General features: G+C 41.8%; 1 protein-coding gene across 1 annotated transcript; it reads right to left on the bottom strand.

Annotated features, from left to right (window-relative positions):
• Nucleotides 1–3,211: 3,211 nt before the first annotated feature.
• LOC145611797 (small ribosomal subunit protein eS12-like) lies at nt 3,212–5,133 on the bottom strand. Its single transcript, XM_081667163.1, has 5 exons — nt 5,014–5,133; nt 4,297–4,336; nt 3,887–4,181; nt 3,535–3,600; nt 3,212–3,446 (listed from the first exon to the last, which is right to left on the bottom strand). The coding sequence occupies exons 2-5, from the start codon at nt 4,302–4,304 to the stop codon at nt 3,387–3,389; spliced, it is 429 nt and encodes a 142-aa protein (XP_081523289.1). The 5' UTR covers nt 4,305–4,336; nt 5,014–5,133; the 3' UTR covers nt 3,212–3,386.
• Between the last annotated feature and the right edge of the window lie 17,888 nt (nt 5,134–23,021).

The raw sequence follows: 23,021 nt of genomic DNA, 5'->3' as shown, positions 1-23,021 counted from the left end.
TACTAGAGGAAAAAAAAAAAAACTAGCGGTAATAAGTGCACTATTTACATTATCCTAAAAAAAAAAGTGCACTATTTACATTATTAAACTCATGGGAAATTTTACTAAAAGCAAATTCCCATTGCCAATGGATAAATACAACAATTAAAATGTATAGATCCTTCCATTTATGGCATCTACAATCATAAATGGCTAATAGTTACATAGATCTATAACTTCTAAGAATGACATATTCCTTCATCCTTTTGCAGGTTCCAAACCTCTTGATAAAACAATAGGAATCCAAATCTTTTACATTATATTCTTGTGAAACAATTCTTCATTCCTTTACCTTAAGCAACATTTTTGTATAACATAAAATACATTATCATTGACAAAAGTACAGGAAGTGCAACAAAAATCCTCTTAGGAACGATCACGTCGTGTCTTTGATGAGGTCCTTCTTCTATGATGGTCTCTAATTTGGCGAAATTTGATTTTCTTTGAGGAGCAATAAGCATAGAAGGTGCTACCTCAACAAAATTTCCCTTCATCATTTTTAATTTTGAAGAATTTAAAAGATATGGACATCTATCAAAGTAGTACGATTCGTAAGTTTGGCTAAAAGAGGAGAAGGGGGATTTAGATCTTCAACCTCTTTATTTTTTTGTAGGAAAAGAGATTAGTTAATTTATATATGTTTATTTTCTAAGAATAGTTAAAAAAAAAAAAAAAAATTGAGACTTCTGTTTCGGAATTATTGAAAACTTTGAATTATTGGATGGCAATAAATAGTAAATGATGATGATACAAATATCAAGATTATAGGCTGGCAACCATATTTTTAATCGAAACATCTCCTAAATATAAATTCTCGTTGATCTTCACATCAAATGTTGCATCGTCAATTACGGGCATACAAATTAAGAAAAATAATACAGTATTATACTTTTACATAATTTGCCCTCTTTAGTGATAATTTTTTTTTTTTAAAGCCAACTTACTCCCTCCGTGGTTTTGTAAGTGATACACTTTGACCGGTTCATAGTTTTAGGCAATTTAATTGACTTAAATAAAATAAGAGGTAAGTGGGGTAGTGGAGTATTAAAAAATTGTTAAAGAAATATAGTGGGGTTAATAGTTTATTGAAAAGTAATGAATGTGAGAGAAATAATAAAAAGTAGTAGTGGGTTTGGATGGGGACCATAAGAGGAGAGAGATATAATATTTTAATGTGTTTTTTTGCCAAAAAGGGAAGTGTATCACTTAAAAAAACACGGCCGGAAACGGAAAGAGTATCACTTAAAAAAATCCGGAGGGAGTATACTATTTACATTTATGATACATCATACTACTTAGGATTTTTTGACCTTGACCACCAAAAAAATAAAATTAAAAAAAAATGTTTTATAACACCAAAACTTTTAAAAGTTTTATTTTACCAACAAAAAAAATTAAAAATTATTTTTTTTACCACCTGTTAAAAAAGTAAAAAACCTAACGGAATTTTTTAAATTTTTTCAATTTTCGTGCCAAACACATCGTCTTTAGGGTTTTTGGGGGGCATTTTGTCTTTTGGATCCAATTTGAGGTCAGAATTGACAAAAAAATGATTGGAAATGCTTTCTCTTGCTTGTTTAAAAATACCTCAATTTGCGTGAAACACGAAAAACGAGGCACTTTCAATATTTTTTGTCAATTCTGAACTTAAATTGAATCTATAGGGCCAAAATACCCCTCTAAACCTATGAGAACATGTTTTGCTCACGAAAATCGAAGAATTTTTTTAAACCGTTAGATTTAACGGTTTTCTTGACTTTATGTGGTAAAAAAAAAAAAAAAAAAAAAAAACTAACTAATTGTTGACAACTCAATTTGTTTCCCAAAAGACGAACTGCATACATGGATCATTAATGTGCTAAAACTGATCACTGCCACAATATATTACAACAAAAGGTGTGGCGTTTAAGTGCCCAACCACAAATAGCAACTTAGCATCGTAGTTAGTGAAATGTTGGTGAGAGCTCTCAGGAACCCTCATCAAGCGCACTTGGATATCAAGAATCTAGTGGCGGAAATCAGATATATGGCTTCGACCTTGGACTCTTTTGTATGCATCAAAGTACAAAGAGAGATGGTGCAACCAGCTCACATAGCAGCAACGGAGATGAGGAGAGCCTAAATTTGTTTCTTCCTTTTACTTATAGGCTTATAGCCATTGTCTAAAAAAAAATAAAAATAAAAAAATAAAATAAAAAATAAAAAAATCCTAGTTAGTGTCGTCGTGGATATCTTAAGGTTTTGCTACCGTCGTGGACGGTCCGTTGTTTCTATCTTTCTCGCAACGACTCTGTGATAATGGTGGATGAGATCGCTGATGTACGCACACTTTTGAATTGCTGATGAGGAGGGATTGTGAACTTGGCTGCGTGTGGTGAATTCTTCGATTTCAAATGAAAAGTTAGACATGATGCTTGTAGAACGAATTGTTACCGAAAGACTGTACAATGTGGATGCATTCAAATCCACGATGACAAAAGTGCGGGTGTTGTCGTAACGCTAATAGTATACTTTTCAATTTTCCATTGAAGAGATAAGAAGGTTTTGCAAGGTTGCCCATGGTGTTTTAATAGCAAGTTATTGGTTTTTAAAGAAGTTGAAAGTAACGAACAACCGGAAAAAAAAAAAAAAAAAAAACCCCTATACCATTATGCGTACACTTATCTCTCAATAACCCTTCGGACAATGATGTCAAGGAATTGGTATCTAGCACAGGATATGTGGTTAACATTGAAGAGGTTCCTCTTGAGCTTGATTGTAGTCGTAGGGTAAAAGTTAAGTTTAACTGACAAAGCATTGCGTAGAAGACAGAGGATTCGTGATGAAGGAGGGAACATTGTTGTGGTGAAGTTTACTTGTGAGAGATTACTGTTTTCCTATTATGCGTGTGGGGTTATAGGGCGTTCTGAACGAGATAGTTCATGGTGTCCAAGGAAAGTAAGAAGGAAAAATTAGGATGGGGATGATGGCTCAAGGCTTTACCAAAAAGGGTACACTGAAAGAGGAGGAATTGTTTGAGGTGCTTACGGTAAGGAAGCACCTATTCATTACTTGCAGTAGCAACGGTGACTTGGTGAGAATTTTCAAAGTGAGAGGGAGCATCAGGGAGAGTACTTGTATGATGATGCCTTCAGGCAAACAAACAGAAACTCTAAGAATTGAACAAATAAGATAAACAGAATCAACAAAATGTAGTAAAATTTAGTGCAACTGCTTCTGAGATAAACAATGCAAAATGTACCAAAAAACAACCAAAATTTCTCTGGAAGAAAATCTCAAATCCAAAACAAACAATACTACAGAGCTAAAGCCCCTCTAACTGATAAGGATTCTCATATGTGAACGATTTAGTGAGACTTGATGTGCTGCTGGACAACATTGAGCCCTTCTGACTCCTCACCAAAGTCCTGAAACAGCAAGCAAAAAAGAAAGGGTTAGCCCACCTAAAAGATGTAGCTCTTAAAGCAACCAACAAAGACAATACAAGGGATCTACCTTAACTACTACGCATGAACAGCCGACAACTTTCCTTGCCTTACCCTCTGAATCAATCTTGCAAAGCTGCAGAAGTATCGGAAAAAAAATTTAGCATAAATGAGGTTTATTGAAAGGTCAACATTGTGCATATTTCTCAAAAACTATTGGTAAATAATAGAAGAAAGTTATGCTTGGAAGATATACTGCTAGCTAATCTAAAGATGAAAGATCTCTAACATCAAATAACAACAAAACCAACTAAAATACGCTCAACCAGTAAGTTAAACTAACATTTGTAAAGCATGTATGAGTTGCAAACAATAAATCATCCCATTATAACATCAAGAAATTCAATAGTAGAGTAACTTACACCAGCCCACTCGCCTAGGGTCTTGGCACTTGGAACAGTAAGCAAGTTAACGTTGTGCTCAGCACAGAGAGCTTTCACCAATTTGACATAGTCGGGTTGGTCACAATCCTCAGCCAAGAGGCAAAGCTGAGCAGCATGCTTCTCAATCACCTTGGCACCCTCATGAAGACCTCGGCAAAGGCCACCGTGTGCAAGAGCTTTCTTGAGGACGAGCTGCAGAGCAGTCATCAGGTCCATGGTCTCCCCCAATGGTGATGGGGTCTCAGTAGCCGGAACAGCAACAGCAACCTCCTCGCTGAAACGAATTCAATATAACCATATAAAAACTCGGGCCACCAAACACATTCAAGTACTTAGAACTTCTCTTAGAAACGAAACAAAAGATATAAATTGGATAGTTAAGAACATACCCAGACATTGTAGGTAAATTGATGCAAACCTTCTCTTATCCTGTAAATAAAGCGAGCAACCCTAGAGTCAGACATTACAAATCCAATTATAGCAATCCGATGATCCAATGGTTATCTAGAAATTGTTATATACACCCGTGTTTGCTCATTTCGATGATTATTGCTCATTTTATCATCGATCACACAAATACTCTTGGGTGCACCGTGCAACTTAAGTGTATATAACAATCTCTCTACGTTATCACTTTGATTTGACTAATCGACAAGCAAAAAGTGATTTCAATTACACTTTGCTAATGCAAGGGTACAACATAAATCATATTGATAATATAGGTGAAACATACATATTATTAATCTCTACTTTAAGCCAAAAATATTGTAAAATTAATCATAGCAGGCATACAGTTAATTTATTCAAGATTTCAGAAAGATACTCTAAACAAAACAAACAATAAACATGAAATTTTCGATTACAATTTAGGCGTCCTAAACCGTACGTGTATACATCAATAACATTTCAAATTGTCGATTTCAAATATAGGTATAAATACAATAATAGTATTGTAGATAAATCATGAAATTTGTTTGATACAAATTTGACAATTAATAATCAAGTATGTATAAAAATGATATAAAAAATGTATAAATAAATTACAAAAACATGAAAGTATGAAATTGAATCGGAGCGAGAGCGAGAGAGAGGAGAGAGTGAAAAACCTCGAAGTTGCAGAGTATAGATTGGTTCTTGGTTCGTCGGAGGCGCTAAGAGTATAATGAAAAAAAAAAACACCAGGTTTTCTGATCTTTTAAACCACCTAAAACCCTAACCTCCCCATTTTTCATTCAACACCTTTTTATTGGGCTTATTGGATCGGATCTTATTTAGGTCCATCAATATTTAACACTGTTGGACTTGGTATACAATTGATACCCTATACGAAGTATGATATAAGCCTAATTAGCCATTTTAATGAAAAAAAATTAAATTACTTGGAGTGTATTTCTTCCAATTTTACACTTGTTTTTTTTAAAACAAAACATAAAAGAAAGACCACTACAAATTAATAAGAAAAAAAAATGGGTATGCATTATTTATATGCTCAATTTTTTTAATGGTTTTTATAATGATATTTAATGAAAAATAGATTATAACTTTTACATACTGATAAAAGCGGCATATTGACAATTGGGCTAAGCGTCAAATGAAAATTGCTGCAAGTAAATAGAGGAGGTATTTATTTAGAGGAAACTTCATCAATTGGGAAAAGACCCCAATACTTGTTTTGAGGTCGGAGGGTAGAGAAGATGTCTTAGAAAACCCGCTTTCAGTAGTGACTAATGAATCATATCATCTAAAGCCAAAAAAACGTTGTGCCACACTGCCGGCAAGCTAATGAAAGGTCAATTCCAGTCACTTGCTTGATGGTGTAGCCGGACCTCCAAAAGAGGTTTGAGACCAAGGATGCCTACCAACCCGTGCAATTCAGTTAAAGTATTTTTCAGACTCGTTCATGTTGAAAGTTGTCAGCCTGTCAGACAATGAATGGAGAATGATATCGGTAGCCAAATGTTGGCTATAAGAGAATCCTAAAAATGCCAAGATTATTTCAAAAATACCCATCATTTTGAAAGCAGGTTGTCAACTCAGGTCCCATCTTACATTTCTAAAACTCATTATTAATCTCATACCTCTTTAATCTTCGATGACCTGTTTTTGAAACATGGCCTTCAGCTTCAAGGATATAAGTCACCAACTATGCATAATGAACAAATTGCAGACAAGGTATGACAATGTATATATGACTCTTAATTTACTATCTAGAAAGAGATTTGATTTAGAAATTATTAAGAATATTGTAGCTAATATGCCTTTCTGGCAATTTTGTTATTCTCTTTTTTGTCATTTAGCTTACTGTTATTTTGATTCAGTGAATGTAGTAGATTCTCTGCCAACTTGCTCTAACTTTTCTAGTGCATGTATTAAGCTACGAGGGTGTAACGGTTTTCATTCAAGCAATCATAATATATCTTCTCTCCTCTTCTCCCAAATTCTCTATGAAATTCTCTTTGTTATTCCTCTGCTTTGAGTATTATTTTGCATTTGATTTAGTTATTATGGTATCAGAGCACCTCACTGCAGTGATGGAATACACATCTGTTTGATTGCTGTTGATCTTATCTTCCCCTATGTCTTTCTCTATTCTGCTTCTTCCTTCCTTTTTCTCTCTATTCTGATTTCTTCTCTCTTCTGTAATTCTATTATTCTCTTTACCTTTTTGATCATTATGGTTGGAGGAAGAATCTCTTTTCAGGATATGCTAAATCCTTTATTTCTTCACCCTTTTGATGGTCCTACTTCAGTGCAAGTGGACAAGCTACAAGGATCTTCTGATTATAGAGCTTGGCGCAGGACAATGGAGATTAATCTTTCCTCCAAACGCAATCTTGGATCTGTTCTTGGTACAGTTGAGAAACCAAGTGATGATTATATGAAAGCTGAGCTCTAGAACACCGACAATGACATGGTAATTGCTTGGATCACTCATGATGTCTCTTCTTCTGTTAAGAAATGTATCATGTTTATGACCTCTGCTAGAGAAATTTGGATAAATTTGGAAAACGATTCTCTCTAACCAATGGATCTAGGAAGTATAAACATAACAAAGGTCTATTTGAAATAAAACAGAATTCTATGCAGTGAATGAATATTATACATCATTGAGAGCTGTTTGGGAAGAGTTAGATGCTATGAACATGCTGCTTACTATATTTAACCCTAGTGTAGAAGTGCAAACTCTATTGAATGCCTTCAATACTCAGAAGGAGGAAGCTAAGCTCTTTCAAAACCTGAATGGATTGGATGAGGTATATGATCCTAAGAGAAGCCAGCTGCTTCTCATGATTCCCTTGCCCTCAGCTGAGACTACTGCTGTTATGCAGCAAGAAAAAGCTCAGAGAGAGGTCTTGAACCTCAACAAATGTGCAAATGATCCAATGGCTATGTACAACAAACCTGTTGCAGCTGGCAAGTCATTTATGTGCACATCATGTGATCTTAAGGGCCACAGAAGTGATAGGTGCTGGACTGTTATTGGCTATCCCAATTGGCATTCCAAACACAATCCATCTACACCTCTCAATAGACCTAAACCTGCTAGTGGCCAGAGGTGGAATTCAGGTCCTAAGAATAGTGGATCAAAAATGGCTGATGTAGCTCAGACCAGTGCTGAAAATAGTGGGTTGTTGTTCACACCTCAGCAGTTGGAGCAAATAGCCAAAATGATGCCAAGCTATTGAGTCAGAACAAAGGTTCTGAAACTGATGATGAACTTGAACAGTTCTCAAGAATAATCTCATGCAATGTCAGCACAAATCTGAGTGAATGGATTCTGGATTCTGGTGCCTCAGACCACATGACCTCCACTTTGCAGAATCATGATGAGTAGAAGAAAGTTGCTAATATGTCCAAAAGTAATCTTCCAAATGGTGAGAAAGCAGAAATCTCACACATAGGAAGTGTCGCTCTTAAATTTGGACTCAAGTTGGAAAATGTGTTGTGTGTTCCAACTTTCAAACACAATCTTCAGTCCATACAGAAATTGGTCCAAAACAACAAATGTTAAGTGCAATTCTTCCCTAAGCACTACATTATTCTTGATACACAAACTCAGTAAATCAGAGGCACAAGAAGAATGAAAGATGGCCTATATTATCTTGACTCTCATATTTCTGATATTCTAGAACAGGACAAAATGCAAGTCAGTGCTCTGAATTCTATTTTGTCTGGCTTTAAAGTAAAACTGACTCTCTCACTCTCTGGCATCATAGATTGGGCCATGCTTCTATGACAAAGCTCTAATGCATATTATGTGTCAAACCTCTCACTGTTCATGACTCTAAATTTTGTGTATCTTGTCTTATGTCCAAATTCACCAAGCTTCCTTATACTTTCAGCATTTCTCATGCTACTGAATCATTTGAATTTATTCATATGGACATACGGGGGCCTTATAGGGTAAGCACTAAAGGCAAATACAAGAATTTCTTGACTATAGTGGATGATCATACAAGGAACACTTGGGTGTATTTGTTGCAACTCAAGTCTGATTCTCTGAAAACTCTTGAAACTTTCCTCAATTATGCCAGGAATCATTTTCAGAAGACTATCAAATTCTTAAGGTCAGACAATGCCTTAGAATTTGATGATGGTCGTTGCAATGAATTTTTTGCCAAGCATGGCATCATTCACCAAACTTCTTGTGTGAAAAGACCACAGCAAAATGCTCGAGTTGAGAGGAAACATAGACATGTTCTAGAGGTGGCTAGGTCTTTGAGATTCCAAGCTAACTTACCTCTGTCTTATTGGGGTAACTGTGTACTCACTGCTGTAAACATCGTCAACAGACTTCCTACTCCCATTATAAACAACAAAACACCACTTGAGTGCTTATTCCTCAAAGCTCCAGATTATAGTCACTTGAAAGTATTTGGATGCTTAGCCTTTGGTTACAATCCAGATCATTCCACTGATAAGTTTGATTCTAGAGGTGTTGCTTATTCTTGGGCTATCCTGCAACTCAGAAAGGTTACATGCTACATAATCTGGAAACTAAACACAATTTAGTTTCCAAAGAAGTAGTGTTTCATGAACACATATTCCCATTTCACTCATCATCTCAACATTCCTATATGCAACCTCTTCCCGAATCTGTCAATTCAGATAGTTTTGATGAACTATTTGATGATTCTAATACTTTTACACCATACTCCTCTCCACCTCCCTCTCCAGTTACATCTGACACCCCAAACACTACAAACTCTCCAGTCACTACTCCTATACCATCCCCTCTCTCAACAAACACATCTCCCTCCCCACCACCTGTAAGAAAATCAACCAGGGAACACACCATCCCATTCTGGCATAAAGACTATGTCATGCCCCTTAATCCCACTCAAATTGCTCATTTTGCAAGCAATGCTATTTGACATGAATTTCACTATTTTTTTATCTACAATAGTAGCTGCGAATGACCTTGTCTTTTTAAAGGATGTTGTCAAGCATGATCATTAGATCAAAGCCATGAATATAGAGCTAGTTTCTCTTGAGTTGAATGATGCCTGGGATATCACATTTCTGCCTCCTAGAAAAAGTGCAATTGGTCGCAAATGGTTGTATAAGACCAAGTACAACCCAAATGGCTCAATTGAAAGACATAAGTCAAGGCTAGTTATTCTTGGCTGTAAGCAACAATTTGGAGTTGACTACTCTGAAACTTTTGCTCCAGTTGCCAAAATGACAACTGTGAGGACTCTCCTTGCTGTACGTTGCTGCTAAGGAAGAATGGCATGCTATCCAAATGGATGTGACAAATGCCTTTCTCCATGGTGATCTCATGGAGAATGTTTACATGTCTCTACCTCAAGGTTACTCAGGACTTGGAAGCAGAATTCAACAAACTGATGATTACAAGAAGCCAACCAATTCAAGAAATCTCTTTATGGCTTGAAACAGGCTCCAAGGCAATGGTTTCATAAGCTATCTAATAATCACCTACAAATGAGCTTCATTCAATCCAAGTCTGATTACAGCCTCTTCACCAAAGTCACATCTACATCTAATACTGTTGTATTAGTCTATGTGGATGATTTGCTCATCTATGGCAACAACATAGATGATATAAATAGTCTCAAGTCCCTCTTATCTCAAGCTTTCCACATGAAAGATCTTGGTGAAGTAAGATACTTCCTTGGCATTGAAATTGACAGAACTGATGCTGGATTCTTTCTCTCTCAGAAGAAATACACCTCTAACATCCTCAAGGAATTTAGCATGTTGTCTGCCAAACCTTTGCTTCTTCCCATGGACAGTAATACTAAGTTAACTGTAACTCAGGGTGATCCTTTACCTAATCGCTCATCCTATCAGAGATTAATTGTCAAGCTCATTTATTTGACAATTACAAGGCCTGATATAGCTTATACAGTTCAGATTCTGACTTAGTTCATGCAGGAACCTTATACTTCTCATATGCAAGCTGTAAAACGATTGCTAAGATATTTAGCTGAAACATTGTCTTAAGGTGTTCTTCTTGCTACTGATTCAGCTGCTATTCTTACAGCATTATGTGACAGTGACTGCGCTGGTTGTCCTATGTCAAGAAAGTCCACTTCTAGATACTGTATCTTTCTTGGTTTCTCTCTTATCTCTTGGAAAGCCAAGAAACAATCTGTGACTTCTCGTTCCTCTGCTGAAGGCTAAGTATCGGGCTATGGCTCTTACCACTTGTGAAGTTTCCTAGTTGTCTAATCTCCTTAAGGATCTAGGCACCGTGACATTTAGGCTGCCTTGGCTATTGCTGCTAATCCTGCACTACATGAGCGCACAAAACATGTCGAGGTTAATTTCCACTTTGTGCGTGATCAAGTTAAGAAAGGTCTCATCAAGCCTGTGAAGGTCTCTTCTGCAGATCAAGTTGTTGACATTTTTACCAAGGTGTTGCCTGTTAAGCTACACTACAAGCATATGTCCAAGCTGGGAGTTCCTTTCACTCACTCACCTGCTTGAGGGGGAGTATTAAGAATATTACAGCTAATATGCCTTGCTGGCAATTATGTTATTCTTTTTTTTTTTTGTCATTTAGCTTTATGTTATTTTGATTCAGTGAATGTATTAGATTCTCTGCCAGCTTGCTCTAACTTTGCTAGTGCATGTATTAAGCTGTGAGGGTGTAACGGTTTTCATTCAAGCAATCATAATATATCTTCTCTCTTCTTCTCCCAAATTCTCTCTGAAATTATCTCTGTTATTTCTCTGCTTTGAGTATTATTTTGGATCTGATTTAGTTATTAGAAATCACTGAATAACCAATTTTATATGCTAGCTTTCTCTAATGAATAATGAATCCTCGTGAGGCATATAAAATTTGGGATATAAATTTTCTAAATATAGTATATTCAGCATTTCAGTTTCCTTTGACAATCCTAGTTATCGTATAAAATCTAAAAAATTCTCGTACAAACCTTTTAGAGGAAACAACTAACTTCATAGAGGATGCAATAAAATCTTCTCAGAAAAAGAATAAAATTGAATTGACCGATTGTACTCATTCGTACCGGATTCACTTAAGGTAGCGTTTTGCGCATCTATTTTTGTTTAGCGTTTCAAATTGAACCCCGTACCTTGTAACCTTGGTAATAGCTCATTACATAAATATTTGGTGAAGTGTTTTAATTACAACAACATCCTGAACTTTTCTTTTAACCTCACGTACCCGTGTCGGACTTTCACTCGGACAAGGGTAGCACACTTAGACATTTCATTTTAGTTCAAAATCATGAATAATTTTCACAAAAAAGCCGAGTCGGGCAATTGGACACATATCCGTTGTAACACCCTAGAAATTCCCTTCCTTTGTTTTACTCTTTTATAAATACGAAATAAGAATTTCTAAGACATTACCGCCACCGTGAAAATGGCTAAGGAAACTATCAAAGACACACAGCGGAAGACTAAATTCAAAATCATCCAAAGCAAGTCAACTTAAAAGTCAACCAAACGAAAGTAAAGTTAATACCAAAGTCAAACGAAGTCAAGTAAAATCAACCTACAACTTGGAACCGTTATAGGCCCTTATTAAAACCAAACCAAATCCAAAACTTTGCGTTAGTCTCACACATAATAATATCATAAATAATCAAAGCATTAAACATATCATAAACTAATAGAAACTAGCATAATTCGCTCTTCACTTATTCCCCGTCATGAATATGCTTCAATACTTGAAAAGCTTATATCTACTTGTTTCCACTACTTTCCATTAAAAATGGTTCATTATAGGGCTAAGGTAAAAACAAGGCCAATAACACACAAACACACACAATCAGCAAAGTTGAGTACATAAGTGTATTTGAACACACTAACATGCTTTCACGTATCAACACACACTTACCTCAATGCACTTGTTTACAAGCACATACAACATTCAACAAGACTTCTCAACTAGACCACTAAATAATTTATTTAGCGTTGATTACGCATCGAACGGGTTTCCCACTCAGCCTCCCCCAAATAATAGAGGTTATTGACACGGGAGCTAACCGTGCCAGCATCAAATTAAAACCACACATAGGTGGGGGAATTTCATCTTATAATAATAATAAAAGAAATGTACATCGTCCTGTACTCCAGTAGAAAGTTATGATCAAATATAAAGTCACATAACTCCCCCCATATGTTCATACTCAATGTATATACATTCCAAGAGTTTTGGTGCGTAATCTCTTTCACTTAACGTTATTTACAGATTATTAGACTTGGTGATGACTCACAAACCATAATAATTCAATCAACAATAATTATTCAAACAATTAAACATGCCAATTTAATTCTTGAATAATTAGTGATCACATAGTATTTAATGTTTAATCCTTTTTTAAATCTACCTCAGTGTCAAAGACACCTTAAACGTATAAAGCGCCACAAATCCTATCCCTCGGTGTTAAAAACGCCTTAAGTGCACTAAGACACCAACATACAATTTATTACTCGTGTACATAGACACTTATATAGCTCCTTTCCCATGCTTATAGCATCAATAAAAATTATATCAACTGATTTGGGTAAAAAAAACCCTAGGCCAGTTGGCCCAATCAGAGTCCGCCACGTGTCCCTGAAAGGGGCGCCACCTTGGACCTCTCAGGGAACGATACATGGCAGATGGATAAAAGGACCTGGGATTGTCGGCTTTTAGGCCCAAATCCCGAGGTCTGCAAAAGCTGCGTGAATATTCCCTAGGGCACGAAACCCTAGGGAGTGCACGTTTTTCGAGAAGCCTATAAATAGGAGATGACCTCCTCATTTATGGCTACGTTCTTTTGACACTCTTTACGAGGAATATTCAGTGATTGCCAATCATTGTCAGAACTGTCACTCTCAAGAGAACAGTACACCCGAGCTCGGAATCCGAGCAGATAACCTTTACATTCCGCACCTTATTCTTCGGACGTAGACTAACTTAAGCTTCGGAGGCGGACCACCGACCATTCTGTGGTCCGTTGTTTTGCAGGCACAGGCATCCAAGCGAGCATCCAGTCTTAGTGTTGTAACTCTCCCAAGAGACTAAAAAAACCCCGAAACATTTGGCGCCGTCTGTGGGGAGAGTACCTCTAAGATGGCCTCTTTGGAAACTGTACCAATTTCTGTAACCAATCGGCCTTCGGAAACCAATCGGCCACCGGAGACCAGACAGCCACCAGAGACCAATCGGTCCCTGGACGAAGTATTGGTCCAGTCGGACCATGATTCAGGTGACGACGGTAACGTTGAAACCTATACTGCCAGAGATGGGTCCCTCATCTCCAGGCACATCCGCAGCAAGGAAAAGCGGGAGCGCCCTCACTCTCAGAATGCTCCGAGCAAACCATCCGGTCATTCAAAGAATCCGTCTGATCCTACCCAGGCGGAAGGGTCAGACCCAGTAACCAGATACGAGCTCTGAAGCTTGTGAGCACTCTCCGTGGTGAGATAAGACAACTCACCAACAAGAAGTCGACTACTCCTGCCAAGGAGCAGTCGGCCAAGAAGTCAGCCCAGACGGGCAAGCACAAATCGGTCAGGGACCGACAACCGACTCCTCATCCCAAGGAAACGGCTCGGCCTCAGTTTGACCTCTCAAGACTGCGTTTCCCAAAAACGGTTGCAAGGAAAGCCATTCGGCATGTTCAGCCGGATGGTAACAAGAAGACATTCTCTGATGCTCGACATTACATCGAGTAGAAGAGAAATGAGCTTTCAGAGTCGGCCTCAACGTCGACTTACCACGACAGCTTCCAGCATACCTCGTTGAGGTATTCACAATCTGTGCATGAGACTCCAATAAGCAGCCCCCGGGTTCAAGTTGGACCTCATGTAATCCAGCCGGCTCAGTACATGGCTCAGCCACTATATTAAACGCCGGCTCAACCTTATATTCAGCCTGCCTTCCTTGGGGGACAGGCGGTATGCGGCTATCAGCCCATGGATTGGCAGCTTAGGCTGCAGCACCTTGGAGATCAACCCTCTGCTTTCTCTAAGGAAATAACCGACGCCGAACAGCCGGCCAAGGTTAAAAATGTGTTGGTTGGAACCTATGATGGGACCACCAACCCCGAAGACCACCTGCTAGCATACACCCACCTCATGTATTTACAAGGGCTGGATGATGCCGCATGGTGTCGCTGCTTTCCAGCCACCCTGAAGGGCATAGCCCAGCAGTGGTTCGGCAACTTGCCGGCTGGTTGTATCAATAGCTTCAAGACGCTTGCATTCTTGTTTGCTTCCAACTTTTCTATGAACATCCCTGCCAAGAAGACAAGCCTTGATCTTGGCAATGTACAGCAGGGAGATAGAGAAGGCTTGCGTTCCTACATCAGGCGGTTCCATCTGGTACGATTCCAGATCCATGGGCTATCTGACGAGGTCGCCTTCACAGACTTTTTCAAGGGTCTGAAGGACGGTTCTACTTTCAAGTATGAACTCGTCCGAAAACAAATCTTCACTCTACAGGGAGCGCTGCGAGAGGCGGAAGCCTATATACAGGCGACCGAGCTCTGCTCCTCCAACAGGCAGTCGGACTCTAAGAGGTCCGACCGACAGAAGGAGAGTCGGCCTGCTCAGCCGGCTCCCAAGCCATAAGAGAGCAAAAAGAAAAAGCAAATCTGGGCCGTTGATAACTCTGATCAGCCGGCCCAGAAGAAGAAGAAATAGTGAAACCGTACGTCCCAAGGTACGAGTTCCACAAGGACTGCTGCTCCATCTTGATGGAAATAAAGGACCGGCTGACTCTTGAGAAGCCGACTCCAATGAGAGGTTCCGTTGAAAATCGGAACAAAAATAAACATTGCCATTTCCATGAAGACATCGGCCATGACACCAACGACTGTTTCAGCCTCAAACGAGAGCTTGACCGTCTGGCCGACAAAGGACAGCTGAAGTCCTATGTGAAGTCCAAAGTGACTTCAAAGGCGAATCAGGGGCAGTCCAAAAAGAAGGCTCCCCAGCCGACTGTTAGTACCGACACTGATGAAGATCCGGTATACACCATAGCAGGCGGATTTGCCGGGGGTGGCCCGACCATTCGGGGCACCAAGGATCATCTGAAAAAGATGATCCATTCTGTTGAAGAGGGAGAGGCGGCAGGCACATCCGCTTTCCCCGAGGTCATCATCACCGAAAAGGACAGAGGCAAAGTCCGTCGGCCGCATGATGACCCTGTGGTCATTGAATGCAAAGTGGCCAACCAATTGGTTGGTCGAATCTTGATTGACACAGGCAGCTCCTCTGACCTCATTAGCCTCAAATGCTTGTCTAATCTCAAGTACAAGCCAGACAACATGATGGAGGTCTCTCACACCCTTGTAGGGTTTGGGGGAGGACTTGTGCACCCAGTCGGACAGATAGATCTACCCATCCGTCTGGGGCAAAAGGGAAATGGTCGGCATATGACCATCTGTTTCCTCGTGGTTGAAGAGCTCACCGCCACTCTGAACGAGTGCAAGGGCGTCATCATTCTTGCCCTCATGCTTGTTAAGTATGAGAGGGATGATGGCACAGTCGGTTCCCTTAACGGGGACCAAAAGACAGCTCGGGAGTGCTATCTCTCGGATGTCAAGCCCGCGGTCGCAGTAACCTTCTGGGGCAAACAAACAGTCGACCTTGATGATAACAGGGAAGACCAGGTGGCCCCACCAGCTGAGAAAAAGAGAAAAGTTGATCAACTAGTGGTGGTTAAAAAGAGAAGCAATAGCAATCACTGACCGGGGAACGGTCATATGATCTCCGTCCCCAGCCGACTGGTGAACACATTGATATCCCTCTGGACGACACTCGGCCAGAGCGGACTGTTAAGGTGGGGACGGTTGCATTTGCTAAGCTAGGTGACAGCCTGCACCAGCTTCTGAAAGAATTCAAAGATATCTTTGCCTTTGAAGTGGAAGAGATGCCTGGCATCAGCCCGGATCTCGCTGTCTACAAACTCGCCGTGGATCCCAAAAAGAAGCCCATTCGGAAAAAGAAGAGAAATCACGGCGAAGAAAGAAGTCAGGCGGCAGCAGCTGATGTTAAAAAGCTGCTGGACGCCAAGTTCATTCGGCCATGCAACTTCCCTGATTGGGTAGCTAACGTTGTGTTAGTAAAAAAGCCGAATGGAACTTGGCGGATATGTGTTGACTACACCGACCTGAACAAGGCATGTCCGAAGGATAGTTATCCATTACCAAAGATCGACAGTCTAGTTGATTCAACAGCCGGGCATGCCCTGATGAGTTTTATGGACGCCTATTCAGGCTTTCATCAAATCCCCCTGTGGAAAAAAGATCAAGAAAAAACGGCATTCGTCACTGATCAGGGGCTGTTCTGTTATACTGTGATGCCGTTTGGTTTGAAGAATGCGCCTGCTACTTTCCAAAGAATGATTAATACGGTCTTCATTAATCAGATTGGGAGGAATGTAGAAGCATACTTTGATGACATGATAGTCAAATCCAAACTACAAGCGGATCACCTTGCTGATCTCCGAGAAACATTCGCCACACTCAGGTAGCACAAGGTCATGCTAAATCCAAAAAAGTGTGTCTTTGGTTTTGAGTCTGGGAAGTTTCTCGGATTCCTGATTGATCAAAGGGGAATAGAGGCCAACCCTGAGAAAATACAGGCGGTCATCGACATGCAGTCGCCCCGTACTGTGAAAGAGGTTCAAAAGCTTACGGGTTGTCTGGCGGCCTTGGGGAGATTCCTCAGTCGGTCAGGCGATAAGTGTCTCTACTTTTTCCAGGCAATCAGGAAGAAGACTAATTTTGAATGGGGAGATGATGCAGAGGCAGCCTTTCAAAAGTTAAAAACTCATTTGCACTCTTTGCCGAGGCTTGTTAGCCCTTTGCCCAAAGAGACGCTCTTCATGTATCTGGCCGTCTCCGATCATGCCCTCAGCGATGTTCTCTTAGCTGAAAGAGACGGCGCTCCGCTCCCAGTCTATTTCATCAGCCATGTTCTCAGGAACGCTGAGCTTTGGTACCCCATGGTTGAAAAGTTTGGCCTCGCTCTCTACATGGCCATCAAGAAATTGAAACCTTACTTCTTGGCACATGCGGTAGTGGTCTATACTGACCAGCCGATCAAGCGGCCTCTGACAACCTTGGAGTCTTCTGGACGAATGCTCAAATGGGCGATTGAAATGCAAGGATTGGAATTCACTTACGAACCCAGGAAAGCAATAAAGGGGCAAGCATTCGCCGACTTTATTGTGGAAATGACAAGGCCGGTTGCTCCGGATGATACTAGTCAGGTTTAGAAAGTGTATGTGGACGGGAGCTCCACTACGAACGGCTGTGGTGTAGGGATTATCTGTCAGTCTCCTGATGGGGACAAATTTGAATACGCGCTACGGTTCAAGTTCCAAGTCTCTAATAATGAGGCCGAATATGAAGCCCTGCTTGTTGGCATTCGGTACTGCAAGGCAGCAGGGGCAAAGAAAATTGACGCCTGCTCAGACTCACAATTGGTCGTACTCCAAGTCAATGGAACGTACGAGGCCACTCATCCGGCCATGATAAAATATTTGCAGGCGGTCAAAGCTGAAGTTGGGACACTTGAAGAATTTACTCTAAGTCAAGTGCCCAGGTCTTCCAACAATCAGGCGAATGCCTTGTCCAAACTGGCATCATCCGCCTCTTGTGAAACGCCTCGGTCTGTCTTCTGGGAGGTCATGGAAAAAAGAAGTATATCTGAGGAAGACCCCATTGGAGTTCTTGATCGAAGCTCAACCTGGATGGACAGCATCCGGGCCTATCTTACAGATGGCACGCTCCCTGATTCACCACAGGAGGCGGCTGTTTTGAAGAAACGAGCGGCTAACTTCGAGTTGCGACAAGGAGAACTCTTCAGGGCTGGTTTTCTGAAGCCTCTGTTGAAGTGTGTTACCCCTGAGAAGGGTAAGGAAGTCCTCGAAGAGTTGCATGCAGGATTCTGCGCCTCCCATATAGGAGGCAGATCCCTTGCTGCCAAAGCCAGGCGGCTCTACTTCTGGCCTACACTGGAGTCGGATGCAATGGAATTGGTGAAAAAATGTGACAAGTGTCAAAAATTTGGCAAGCTCATTCATCGTTCGGCTACAGACCTGACGGCCATCCACAGCCCAATACCCTTTGCCAAATGGGGCATGGACATTCTGGGACCTTATACAGCTGCACCAGGCGGCAAGCGCTACATATTGGTGGCTGTGGATTACTTTACTAAGTGGGTAGAGGCGGAGGCGGTCAAAAACATTAAGACAAAAGATGTCCTTTCCTTCATCTGGAGGAACATAATCACTCGTTTCGGGGTGCCCATGTCTATGGTTTTTGACAATGGTCCTCAATTTGAAACGCCTCAACTCAAGACTTGGCTGGGAGACCAAGGGGTCTCTAGCTTCTTCGCATCAGTCGGCCGGCCTCAAGCAAACGGCCAAGTCAAGGCTTTTAACAAGTTAATCTCAGACGGGATTAAAAAGAAAATTGAACGGGCTGGTGGCCTTTGGGCGGATGAATTACCACACGTCCTCTGGTCCATCAGGACGACTGCTAAAGGGGCAACTGGAGAAACCCCATTCCTTATGGTGTATGGTGCAGAAGCTGTCCTGCCCATTGAACACTATGAGCCGACTCTTCGAATCATGTTGTATGACGAGGAAGCGAACTGGGAGGCCATGCGCCTAGCATTGGACTCACTACCAGAGCGCAGGGGCAATGCTGCCTTGCGCCATGAGATATACCGTCTGAGAATGACTCGGGCTTACAACAAAAGAGTACACAAGCGTCCTCTCAAAGCGGGGGACTTTGTGTTACGAAAAATGGAAGCAGTCGATAGGGCGAATGAGCAGGGAATGCTAACCCCAAATTGGGAAGGCCCCTACCGAATCCATGAGGAAGTAAGAGACGGCACCTACCACCTGGAAGAACCAGATGGCAGGCAGCTGCCCAGAACATGGAATGTAGACAACTTGAAAAAGTACTACTTCTAAGTACGAATGTAAATACTTCAATTTTGTTATCTCAAAGTTTTGTTAATGAGAATATGCCTCCATTTTTCAACTTGTCTTATTATTTTAAGTTTTTTAACACCGCCTGTACCAGCTACAGACGGCCAATATGTTTGAAAGGCGTCTGTCCTAACAGCAGACGCCCCAAACCTTTTGAAGGAGCCGATTGTTCTTAACAGTCGTTCCTACGAAATTTCATTGAGTTTATACCAACATTTACTTAATCAATTACAAGGCCTAAGGCTAGATAAAAACAAAAAGAGACTGAATGGTCACAGTCTTCTCCAACATGAGTATGACCGTCTGCTCCAACATGAGTCAGATAACCGGCGACGCCCATTCGGGTGAATTCGTCGAGGAGAAGCATCTCCCATTTGGGTGGCACATTGCTCTACGAATATAACAAGCGGCCCAACCGAATGCTAAGGCAGCACTCGTAGTCGTTTGTTCTAATCGAAAGTGAAATCTAAAAGGCCAAAATTTTCTATCTGTTCTAGCACAGTTCAGAAATGGTCACTGTTTCATAAGTAGAGGCTAACCGAGGCATAAAGCCGGATGCACCTGTTTTAGCTCAGGGGCAAAATTGGCGGAATAATTTTATAAAAATATGCGAGTTAAGTTAACTACTTAGCACTTATTTGAGGCTATCAGCCGGATGACGCCTGGTCCCTACCTCTGGGGCAAGACAGGCGGACAATTACTTTGAAAAAAAAAAAGCTAAGTCCCAGACTTAGCACTTTAATCTCAAGGAGGCCAATGGCCGGATGCGCCTGTTTTTGCCTATGAGGCAGAATAGGCAGGGATTTTCCTTAGCATTTCAGCCAAGTTGGAAATTTGAGTTCTGTTTGAGCTAATGGCCGAATGAACACTTATATTTGCCAAATTCTGGATGGACGTCTGCCGCGTGGTTTGGGGCAATCACCATAGTGATTGATTGACTTAGAAACCATGAATACTCTTCTAAGTATCAATAATTTCCAAGTCAATCAATCTCATAAACTGAAACCACTCGACATCCGTCCAGGGGCAAGAACTTTCGCATGGTATACAGGTTATAATACTTAGCCAAAAAACATGCAAAAATTTCAAAACAATTCAAAGGACAAAATATGAAAAACTTCAGCCAGATGGCCGAATGATTTCAATTAAAAAGACCAATCGCCACCAGACGATTGGTTAAATTGTTATCTGGCAAAGCCAGAGAAATTGTCAAATCACCCGACCCCTCGGCCGGTAAAAATACATAAATACTCGGCACACAGGCCGGAAAAGCAAGTACTTGGCCATTCGGCCGCAGAGACAGAAAAAATAAAAAGCTTAAGTGATCAGGGGAGAGCCTCTTCATTGGCAGCCGACCTGTTGTCCTTTGGCTGCTCTTCCTCTTTTTTCTCTTGCTCCTCCTCCTGATCCTCCTCCTCCTCAGAGGACGACTCCCCAGAAGAGTCGGACCCAGAGCCCTCGGCAGCCTCGGCCTCAGCATCAGCCTTGGTAGCTTCTTCCATCTCCTTAAGGAGGCGATCGTCGAGAGCTTTGCTGAGTTCATCAAACTTGGACTTCCAAATTTGATAGTCCGAGCCTGGCTGAACAGCCGCCCAGGTGTCCCGCATGATGGCCTCATTGTCTCTGATCATTTGTTTGACCAGTTCAGATCTATCTTGCTCAGCACGGGACTCAAACTTGGCCTTCAGCTGGTGCTCCTAGTTTGTGAGACGCTGCTCCAGGCGGCTCACCCTCTTCTGGGCCCTCTCGGCCTCATCCTTGGCATCCCGAAGGGGATCGAGCTCCGTCTTAAGGGATTTGATCTCCTTCTTAAGGTTGGAGACCTGAAGGCGGGCCGAGTCCAAGTCCTTCTTCACCTGCAGATTGGCCTCCGACTGCGAATACATCATATCAAGCGTTATAAATTCATTCTGAGCAATATCAAATTGAGCCCTATCCAAGGCGGACTCGGCCTGAGCCTTAGCAGCTTTTACCTCTTTGGACTTCTCCTTGAGGGGTTTCCCGAGCCCTTGGACGCGCAGCATGGCCTGCAAATAGAAGCCGAATGGTTAAGAACCAGGCGGACAAAAAAAAAAAAAAAAAAAAAGAGAGAGAGTCGAATGTAAAGTGATTCAAGGTTAAGTCTATACCTCACAAAGGTTCCCTAGAATGCCATCAAGGTCTAGGGTGCCGACTCCTCTGACGGATGCTTTATCATCCGAATCAATCGTCCTCAGCATGGACTTGGCCATTGGAACTACAGTCAGCCTCTGTACAGGAATTGCAAGAGGAAAAAAGTTAGAAAAATGCTCAAGTATGGATAACTTGAAGAAAAGAAAGGGGGGACGAATGGTCCTTACCGTCGTCCTCATCCACCTCCTCTTCCCCCAGAAACCTCTTCTGACCGGCAGAGGAGGCGGGCTCTTTCCCCAGAAGCCTCTTCTTACCGTTAGAAGAGGGGGGCTCTTTCCCCAAAATCCTCGCCTCACCGGCAGGGGCGTCTGAGGGCCTCTTGGGCTTATGAGCAATGTGCTTCCGGCCGCCCTTGCCGGATGCGCTCACATCACCCGCCCTAGTCTTTTGGAGCTTAGGGTCGGATGGTTTGGACGGGGATTTGGAGGAGGTACCCTGCATCATTGAAGACAAAACAAAAGGCAGAAAACATCCGGAAAAACTCAGCACTAATAAAAAAAAATGCTAAGTACAAAAATCTCACCCCTGGGGTACCGGCTGGTTGCTGCTCTTCCACCCTTGTACTGGTGGCTTCCGCCCTGTTAAGGATGTTTGATCTGTAGCTGGAAGCAGATACAACCGGCTTCCTGGAGGCCGAGAGTTTCTCCATTGCTTTGTCTGCAGAAAAGAATCAAGTGTCAGAATCATTTAACAAGTGAAGACAAGCAAAATAAAAATTGCATATTAAATAGACGGCCGACTACCTCTCGGCATCTCAGTACTTAGCCCACAAGCGGCCAAGAACGTCCCTTCCTCAAACCATTTGTACAAAGGGAGATAGCATTGAGGGGTGACTTCCTTGTCCTCCTCATTATTCGTCTTCACAGACACGGTGAACAAACCCGTGTCCATGATCTCCTCCTTTGCTCGTCTAGGAAGAGCTGGCAATGCGCTCCTGCCTGCTAGGAGAGGTGGATCCTTATTCCACCTAGCCCTCGCCACCCCTAGCAGGCGCCCTGCTAAGATAATGCATGTGGGCGAATGCTTCAAAGCTCGCCTCCACTTCCAGTATCTCGCAGGCGGCAACGTAACCCAGAATATTGATCCAGGAATTGGGTACGAGTTGCCAGATACCAAGTTGGTATCCATCCAAAATCCTCTCCACGGCCGGATGGAGAGGGAAGCGCAAGCCAGCCTGAAAGGCCGCCTCATAGCAACATAGCTGGCCATGCTCGGCCAAGTAATGGTGTTGTCCTTATTGGGGACGCACAAAGTAAAGCCATGGCCCAGAACAACCTTGCGCTTAAAACTTGCAAGGCCGTTTGCTATGGTGTTCCGCCTGCTTTGCAGAACATGATGATAGCAGGGGGCTTTTTCCAAGCGCCTGGAAGCGCTCGGCTCGGCCCAAGATTCCCCCCTCTCAACTGCCAAGGACTCCCTGGCAGTATCTATCAGAGCTAGGGGACTGCCGACTGGTGCCAGCAGGGTCCTCCCCTAGACTCTCTTCCGGCGCCTGTTCAGAAG

This window comes from Chenopodium album, chromosome 24, assembly GCF_948465745.1.
Source record: "Chenopodium album chromosome 24, dcCheAlbu1.1, whole genome shotgun sequence".
NCBI classification, from domain to species: domain Eukaryota; kingdom Viridiplantae; phylum Streptophyta; class Magnoliopsida; order Caryophyllales; family Amaranthaceae; genus Chenopodium; species Chenopodium album.
Note: the sequence above shows the minus strand (reverse complement) of the source record. Positions and strands in the feature narration are given on the sequence as shown.

Coding starts and splice junctions, on each gene's coding strand:
- LOC145611797 (XM_081667163.1), bottom strand. Junction 3,601..3,886: donor CCCTAGGCGAGTGGGCTGGT/GTAAGTTACTCT, acceptor ATACTTCTGCAG/CTTTGCAAGATTGATTCAGA. Junction 3,447..3,534: donor GTTCATGCGTAGTAGTTAAG/GTAGATCCCTTG, acceptor TTGCTGTTTCAG/GACTTTGGTGAGGAGTCAGA.